At 36.2% G+C, this 9839-nt stretch overlaps 1 protein-coding gene across 1 annotated transcript; it reads right to left on the bottom strand.

Annotated features, from left to right (window-relative positions):
- LOC18770800 (1-acyl-sn-glycerol-3-phosphate acyltransferase 2) lies at nucleotides 945-8249 on the bottom strand. Its single transcript, XM_007202082.2, has 11 exons — nucleotides 7747-8249; nucleotides 7088-7210; nucleotides 6255-6294; nucleotides 6068-6141; nucleotides 5731-5790; nucleotides 4706-4783; nucleotides 3148-3306; nucleotides 2817-2942; nucleotides 2011-2103; nucleotides 1707-1793; nucleotides 945-1573 (listed from the first exon to the last, which is right to left on the bottom strand). Exons 1-11 carry the CDS (start codon nucleotides 7825-7827, stop codon nucleotides 1334-1336), a joined length of 1161 nt encoding a protein of 386 aa, XP_007202144.1. The 5' UTR covers nucleotides 7828-8249; the 3' UTR covers nucleotides 945-1333.

Raw genomic sequence — 9839 nt, 5'->3', positions numbered from 1 at the left:
CTAAATTAATACCCTAGCCTAGGCAACCCAAATAAAATCTTATTAACTAACCCCACTAGACTGACTTTTCCTCTCTCTCTTTCTATGGGAAAATAGGATTTCAAATTGACTTTGGTGTTCTTGCTTGCGTGTATGAATTATCAATTAGGGATTTTGATAAATTGATTAGTTGTTAACATGTTGATTGAAGATGTGATAAAGGCCTAGTTTTTTTATTTACAATTGATGACATTTTTTGGATTTTGATTAGATATTTAACTATTTAAGTATGTTTTTATCTACATGTACTAGCATTTTGAGGGGTAATGCTCAATATGTCCCCAGTGTGTTTTTTTTTTTGTCTTTAATAAAATTCAATGGTACTGTCGAGTTTTCAATAGGTTTGTACGTAAGGAAAATTTAGCCCACTTTATTTTCGGGTTTTCAAATCCTCGATCCATCCGTGTTCATAACCCACCAAAAAAAAAAAAATCAAATACTAAGAGGCTTTAATCCTGTGATTAATAGGAAGCTTTAATTCGAATTGAACTTAACTAAAGCAAATACTTTGATCACTTAACAAAAAAAACGAAACTGATTGCAAAAAAAAAAAAAAACTTCTGGTGAGCACGCATAAAGCATCAGCTATCAACCAAGGCTGCCAAGGGGTGCAAACCAAGTAGAGAAGGTTGCTGGCAAAGTTTCCAGCGACGGCGCCGCGTTTTCAGTTTCTATTGTTTTGATTTATTTTTTAAATTAAATTAATCAAGAAAAGTGAAAAGTTTGAAATGAATGCGTTTCGTTTAAATGTCCCTTAATTTAGTTGAGCCTGCAGCGTCCTGTTTCAGATTTTAGTTGTATACAAACTATAGCATGTTTAAGGGCTAAAGAAGCCTTGAAGTAATTTTATTTTAAAAAAAAATTAAAACAACAATTTTGCTAAGTCTACTGAGGGTGGACAATTATGTTCTGGAAAATGTCATGCTTAACCAAATTGCTCCCGTACACATAAATTACACCGAACAGAAATGATAAAAGCGAAAGGGTCATGTCCAAAGCCTCACCGTGTTCACTAACAAACAAGATCAAAGGAAGTGTAATTTCTGAGGGGCATCCTAGACCTAGCAGTGCTGCTCCGCCCATTCTTAAGAGTCTATACAGAAATTACCCTAATCAACCAGCAGTTAATGAATTGATATGCACACAAAATATGCGTTTTACAGAATCAAAGGGGCACCACAGAGAAAGAACTTTAAAGCTCGACCACACTATGGTAAGGGAGGGGTGACGAACACACAAGCAACATGAATCACAAGTTGCCCAGCTACAAAAGGCTTGGGAATGAAGCTGTACTCTATTGCTGTTTTTCTGGTTTGCCTGAAGACTCCCCTTTGTTATTGTTATTTGTAGGAGCCACTGGGGCAGGTGTTGAACGCTCTGACTGCGAAAATCGAATCAAGATCTGCATAAGGACAGTAACAACGCCCAAACCCAATGCTGAAAATGCAATACCCTTCCACGAGGATAGAAGCGAAGACCAGTAGAGGAACTTTAGAGCCCCCAAAATAAGTAAACAGGCCCAAGCTGTAACAACCTGCACTAAGCATGAGTTAATTAGCAGTACTTACAAGACACCCCCAGTTACCTGAATATAGAAAAAAGGTAACACGGTAATAAATAAAAAATTGAGTGGCAAGATGGCTAATTTTTAAGAGCACATATCCCACCAAAAGAGACTTTGGCGGCCGACCAGTAACTTTCAATTGTTGATCGCCGAAAGTTTGCTCTACTGTGTGTTTGTCCAACAATGCATCCTAGTATATGAAAAGCAAACAAGAAGACCATCAAAATTAGGACATTAATACATGAATTATTGGAAGCAAAACCCGATTTGTCAGTTCAATTTGATTCAAGAATATATGTGCAAAATACATCTTAATCTTTTCCCTTCATTTTCCAAGTGCATGTATTTCATATATGATACCGGAAATGCCAGGAACACAACCATGCAACACATTATATAGTCGTCACCTTGGCTACAAATATATCTTTACACCATTGTGCAACAGCCTCATCAGTTTCAGGCAAATCCCTCATTACATGCCGCTTGATGTGCACATGCACCTGCAAGAGAGTAACAACCAGGGCAGGCAAGTTTGTATAAGCCAAAAACCCAGATATAAACAGGGCAGCTCAGTGCACAAGGCTGCTGCCAATCCATAGGATTCAATCAGTAATCACTAACATAAACAATTTCAAATTTTGTAATCATAAAAAGCATTCAGCACAATTTCAAGACCCTCTGAAAGTCAAATGAATGTACAATGCAAATCTAGCATTATCACAGTAAGTAGAAAAGCTTCAAATTATGTAGTTGACATCCAGAGATGACACAAAGCACTTGTTACTACCCAAGCGAGAAGCACGAGCCATTGAAAACTCCTCACAGATACCAAAGGACCCACAATGTTCAAAAAAACATAAAACAAAATCATTGCCCTTTGCCCTTTTTCCTCCCAGAACATTAGAAGAACATGCTCAATGAAGAAATATGCCAACTAGTGATTCAAAACCACAAGGTATAAGGGAATTGATAATGCGAAAATGATCACAGTTTCACTACTCGCATTGCACATCACACCACAACTATCTGGACAGATGTTTCTTAGAATGCCTTGCGTAAAAAAGCCGCATGAGTGTACTCAATTAAACAAAAATGTGCATTTAACATTCTGTGTCAGTTCTACACGTGAATTTAACGTTCAAACCTACATGCACTTGCTACAATTAAACAACTTACACAGCCTTTTTTAAAATCTCAAGTAAGGCAGGCTTACCACAGAAGGTCGCCCCTCAAAGAGTCTTAGCATTGTCGGTGCAGGTGAACTTTTAGGAATAGCCACTGTTACATCATAAATGGCTGGAGCAAATGAGCGCATCTGACTCACTGCAGTGACAAAACCCTGAAAGAAACAAGAGTTTTACTAGATAAGCCAAAACCATGTGTAATAGGGAATAAGGGCCTGTTGTAAAGGAGGATTCCAGAACATTATACTTTCTTATGCTGATGGGAATTCCGTAACCAGCCAGGCGATGGAGAAGGCATCCAAGAAAATTATTATTATTGTTTTCTTAAAGTAGTATGAGAAAATGCAATGAGAATTTTACCTTAGTACGGGGAATCAAAACATTTCTAGGGACAGGAAGCCCTGTTGCGGCTGCATATTCTTGAGCTGCTAAAAGCTTTGCCTGTGTAAAACGAGTGCCTTCTACAAACAGAGCCAACCAAAAGGGCTGAGGGAAGTCCTTCAGCCGTTGAACACCTGACTGCAGATGTATTACCACAAGAAGCACATGAGATCCGCAAGGTTACTCCAAAAGTAGACATTTTAACGTATTGCATATGCACAGCTAGGTTAGAAAAGAAATGTCCCCATTCAAAGTGCAAGGCTAATCCTAATCCCCTTTTACCCAAGTCTAACAATGGCTCCTGTTTGGTTTCAAGGAAATGTGATAGTAGTGAAAATTCAGTAAATAAAAAACAACAATTAAAAATTAAGTCAAAGAGTCAACTTATGGATAAATGTTAAGTATGGTCTCAGTCAATATATTTGGGTCTTGGAAAGACTCAATGTCGTACAAGTTTCTTCCTCCTATCATCAAAAGGGTGTCTCTTATAAAGCAATCACATTTGGGAAGAACCAAAATTAAGTATTGTTGAAAGACCTGGTGATTCAGTATCTCTTTTACTTTCTATTCTTTCATTTTTTTTCTTTTTCATTAGTCCTTTACTTTCTAACAACCATACTCATTTATCCTTCCTATTATTTCCCACCGAACTTTAGGGTTACAGAAACTATGAATCTTTCTTTTATCTAAACCTCTTCTAATTGCCAGTTTTCTACCACCTATGACCACAATAATCATAGGCAACAACTCACCTTCTTTTGTCCTACATCAACATGGTAGCCGAGCCAAAACATTCTCTATGTTCTTCAAAGTTTCCCGTTTCTTCAAGTAAAACGGTTATAAATGCAGAACTTTCATCTAGGTTTAAGGATTTGTCTGGCACTCAGTGAGTTGATTGAAAAAAGAAATCAGTTCATTGAAAAACAGTTATAGCGGTAGGAAAAATGGAAACATCAATTTGTTACATACAGTCCCTAAGCAAGAAGAACCTAGACTCTTTGTGGAAGAGAAGTGTGAGAAATTGGAATTTACTGAATTATATGGGGACAAAAACCCTGAAGCATTTCTCAATTAGCCACATGGCTTAGCTTTTTATGTGGCCTCTCTTGGCAGATGAGTGAATCCTCTTTTCTGTAGAGAGTTTGGAGGAAAAAAGAACTATCAAACTAATTATGCAGTCATTAAAATTTAGGAGATAACAAAATGACTATGAAGTTCATCTACAACACACTACTTCTTATCAACTAATTACAAGCAACGAGTTCACATACAATTCTCAGAATTGGTGCTACGAAGTCTATTTTGAAGATATACCGTCTGATTCTTTTGCTTGGTTACAAAAGTTGACTTCAATGAAATGAAGATATTTACAATATCTATGTCCAGATTGCTTATCAAATTGAACAAGAGTATAAAGGAGAGACTCCTTAAGAGTTTCATGAGAAAGCAAAACCCTCTAGTGTAAAGAACAACTTATATGTGCCTGTGTATATCATATGTATATAAAATATGTAGATAAACAACCATACACCAATACCTTTAATGTGCCTTCATCTTTGGCCCAGCTTCTTTCCAAGAAAAGATACTCAGAAAACCACATTGACCACCCTATGACCTGCACGTAGAAGGCATGCCATTTACTGACAAGAAATAAGGAACACCCAAAAATAAGGCAAATGAGAATGCTTATGTTAAATGAAATGTAGACTGGATGACAAAAGTGGGGCCACAATACAACATTTGCAGCAAAACCCCAAACCCGCAACTATTTCATGAAAATGTATCAAATTAAATTTTTAATAAAGTCTATAAAAAAATTGCAATATGGTCTGAAATTAAGTATTCAATGACATCTAAACTTCTAATTATTAATACCTCAGGATCATAACAGACTCACAAACTTCAAAATCTCATCTAAGTTGTTAAGGTTAAAAACTACTCTCATTTAAGAAAACATTACAAAATAACAAAAAAGACAAAAGGACCCCTTGTGGGGCCAACTCTGCATTGTAGTTTAATGATCTGAACCATTTGTTTTCTCTCCATTCAAGAATCATCCTTGTAAAAATTGGCCCAATCGAAAACCACCTAACCATCTGATTATCATTACGATCATTTAGGGTTTACCAGAAACACTGTTTTGGTCTATTTATTTTATCACAATTCGACGTTTTAATGATATTTTATTACGCTATTTTTTCACAAGGATGACTCTTGAATGGAGTCTTAAGAAAATAGATGGCTCAGATATTGAACTACAATTAACAGTAGGCCCCACAAGGGATCTCATTTGTTTGCATTCCTCTATGGAAAGAGCGTCTATGTATGCAATGTGTTCTTGTCAAGACAATGTGGCAACCTAAGATGCTTATGTTATCACACTATGAATCTAGACCACACGTTCAAGCAAGAATCAGCACAATATAGAAAATATCCCTTCTCCATGTGTGTGTGTGTGTGTGTGTGTGTGTGTGTGTGTGTGTGTTGTGTGTGAACTTAACAATTTCTGACTTAAAAGCTTCATCTCCACATGCTGACAGGACATCTTAGGGTGGAACATACCGGAAGGAATTTTGATGATTTCTTCATTACAGCTAAGGAGCTTCCAAGGCAACCTGACCGCTGGATAAGTACATTTAGTTCTAAATCAGCAGCATAAAAAAATTATAGCACAGCACTAGTCTATATTGTGAACAACTTTTACATGCACATGTGAATAAATCTCAACTATAACTTTTGTGTGCCTCTACAAATGTAAAGTAAGCATATCATGAAAACAAACTAACAGATAAAAAAGTACCTTTTGATAATTTATTATATGTATGAATATAAACACGTTTCTGATATATATATTTGTGCATCATGCATGAGACTGAACTATGATAAATAAACAGTGTACCTGAGCCAGAACCCATCCAACAAGCCAATCAATATCACTTCTATGATTGGATATGACAAGTGCATGTTCTTTACCTAGAAAATAAGAAATATGAGCAGATAAATGAACTCTCCTGCATAATTTTGAAAAGGACAATATATACTTAGTCCTAGGCACAAAAACATCAAACAAGAAGTTTAAGCCTTACCCATTAAATTAAAGGTTTCATGGTCTGTGTAAACTTGAATCTACAGAAAGAAAAAGAAAAAAACAAAGGGGGTTAACTAAATCAAGATTCAGTTAAGTGGACATGGAAAAAAATAAATTATGGTTCAACTTCGAGTTAAGTGGGTCTTCATATATATAACTTTTCTAAAGGTTCTATAAAATAGGTAAATAAATAGGATGTGTATGCTATTCGCCTTTCCATGTTCCTATACTAAAGTTTTCAACTGTACTGGAAATATAACGACCCAGTAATGCACTGTCCATATTAGAGTGATACCCCACTAGACACAATAGGATATCTTAATCTCTCACTATTCTTTTTTTCTTGATAAGTTACTCTCTCTCACCACCTTGAAACGGATAAAAGAGACAGTGCACTGTTGCCCTTCGTCTAATAAAACACAAGTAAATTTGCAACCAATCGCCTCTCTCCACCCCCCAAAAGAAAAATATGCAACCAAAACCTTCCTAGTTTAGGAATTGAATTGATAGCATTTTAGGGATTTATACAAGCTTATGAGAAGAAAATTTGATCCACATGCTTGGATTTCCTCCTTCAGCATTACATCTTCTAGTCTTTCTTATGGTAGCAATTGCTGCTTTGAATCTTTCAAAAGCCAGCAATAACCTTAATAATTGGTTCGTACAATTGTATGGGCAAAGATTTTTTTGAAAAATACGTAGTTACAAGCTAGCAGAATAAGTGGGAAAGCACTTTAAAAATGCTCAACATATATTAACTTATTTGCACTTTAAGGAAGTTAAATCAATCAAAACCACTAAAATCACACGATATGGGGGGCTAGCTAATACCTTAACACCTGCCCACCAATCAATGAGCCACACCAGCTCCAGCCACAATAATTCTGCCACCACTCTGTTTATCCTTCTGTATAAATTCTTAGACACAGGCCGAATAAGAATGAAGCAAATCGCCTGAAACAATTGACCAAGTATGCTAAACAGATTAAAAACTCAAAAGAAAAGAAAATGATACAATCGATATGATAATTGAACAGAAAAAAAAGAACAGAAGTGAACTCCTAAATCTCAAATTTTAACTCAGTTTTGAATAATAGAATTAAGCTCAATGGACTCAACAGCATGTGAGATTCAAAAACGAAGTTCTAGAGTTTCGTTTCATTCCCAATTGTTCTCCGAATCATTGGAATTATACAGGCCAGATTAGAAAGTAGAAGCAAAGCCGAGATTCACATGCACGCTGAGAGACGTACGCTGCCCAAAGAACCCACTTGAGAAAGAACAAAAACATAAGGCTAAAATCAATCACTATAAGCAACTTATACTGAAACCCCGGAAAGGAAAGAAGCAGAACCCTCATAAAATACAGCCCAAAAATGAAGAAATCAATAACAAAAAGAAACTGAAAAATGAGTGAACCAAAAACCAAATCTACGCAATTACGAAAATAAAATCCAGAACCATGAAGAGAAAAGCGAGAAGGTGGTTACCTGAATGAGATTGACAACGAGGCCTGAGATGAAGAAGAGCAGGCCCAGTGGGACGACGACAGCTGCAGCAACAATCGGCATGGCCCAAAACCCACAAAGAGGATAGAAGGAATTTCACAAACACACACAGATTTCAAAATTTCAAATTCCCAAGTGCTCAAAAAGGAATGAAAATTCGTATTTGGAATTGAATTTAAATTAGAGATTTAACGAGCGAGCCCTACGAGGGCAAGTATCCGGAACTCAGGCACTGTGAGTGAAACGTGTTTGTGAAAATGCGTCAGAATAATGTTGCGCGCTTTAAATGCCGTTTCTCATATAATATTAACAAGGGAATGAGAAGGACGGCAATGTGTGAGAAATGGGCTTTTTTTTCTTTTCTGGTTTTTTGCAATAAAACTCTGTATTTATTTCTTGACCTTCTGCTTCCTTGGGCTGATAACCAACAAGAGTTGGCATAATATGGTTGGCTTTGAATCTCATTGTAGATGGGGTTGATGGGGGGTTGGTGGGTCCATGGCCCACATCTTACGAATTGTATCCAAATAGTCAAATATTTGATTTCTTATCAAATACAGATGTCTTGTTACTAAACAGTGTGGCATTTAAAGTTGTTACCTGCCATCTGATTCATCGATCACATAAATTCTTGTTTTAATGTGAGGTGGCAAACTTTTTTTCTTTTCTAATACGGTACACGGATGGTTCCAACTTCCAATTTATGACATATTTAAGGGCTAAGGTTGAATTTTTGAGCTTAATTGAATATTTGGCCCATTTTACTATCACTAAATTGCCCATACTAGAATGAGTGGCAAGTTATAAAGGGTAAGTTATAAGGAGTTCATTTTATAATCATCAGATCAATACAAGGGTTAAGAAGAATTGAGATAAAGTTTTATAATCGGGTAGGTGAGGAACCCAAACCCAAATTTAATATCCAGAATTGAAGTTGGTCCTAAAAAAAAAGAGGCAAGTTTCAAGTTTGAACAGAAAAAACTCATAGCTTTAAAACTCATAGCTCTGAAAAACCGCTAAGCTCTGAGAAATGATTGAAGGCAACGATTACCGACGGTTGAAGGCAATGGTTGAACGCAACTCCGTTCTTTAAATCCTGAAAAAGTATTTATTTTGAGTGGAAGGGGCAAAGGCGTGGATTCCGAAATAGTAAAGGGGCGAAGCAGTGGAAGGGGAAGGAGAGAAGCCGTATTCATTGGAAGTGATAGGTTCTATTTGTGGAGCAAAGCAGCACAAAGACCCCACACAAACACCTTGTGATTGTTCAATAACCACCATTTGGTGAGTAATTTATGGAATTTTAGTTTATGGTTAGAGTAACGGTTTTCCTCAATTTGTACCATCAATGTTGTTGGATTTGACATCTCTTCTTTGTGCTTCACTTGCATGTTAATTTTTGCTTGGATATATGTAAAAAACGAATGAAAATCAAGTCAATAACATGTCAATAATGATATGAATAAGATAATGGTGTTGAATTGGAGGATGCCCTCAAAACCTTCCACATTTGAAGCAGCGCAGAGTGCAGATTATCTCTCTGGCGCTAGAATATATATATTTTTTGAAATAAATATTATTTCCTTTGTTACTAAATTTGCCTGTGAAAAATGAGAACATATAATAATAAACTCATGAATAAAAGTGCAAAGCATTTGAAATAAATGTTGATCTATGACGATTATGGCTGACTGAAGAAAAAACTAGAAAGAAAGAAAGATGTGGCAATGGCTTAGCAAGCAGATAGCAGAGCAGATGCTTTACTTTGCTTCCTTCCACCATCTTTCTTATTTATTTATTTATGTTGTATTGTGTATGAGATGACAATAATTGTCATGTGTTTGAAGTGCAGAACTTGCCTAGATTGCACTCATACTCACGCATGGATCAACCATTGATTGGAGTTTGGATCCATAAATAAAACACATGCTATTGCTTGTAATTCACATAATCATTGCATTAACAGGTATTTGCACAAAATTTGTCATATTGCTTTGATGATGTTAAAGCACATGTGATCAGTAATCCCTATGTGCGTGTACTTTGTAAAATTTGTAATGTGCCTAGTTAACTAGTTG

The sequence above is a fragment of the Prunus persica genome, chromosome G7 (genome assembly GCF_000346465.2).
Source record: "Prunus persica cultivar Lovell chromosome G7, Prunus_persica_NCBIv2, whole genome shotgun sequence".
In the NCBI taxonomy this organism is placed as follows: Eukaryota; Viridiplantae; Streptophyta; class Magnoliopsida; order Rosales; family Rosaceae; genus Prunus; species Prunus persica.
Note: the sequence above shows the minus strand (reverse complement) of the source record. Positions and strands in the feature narration are given on the sequence as shown.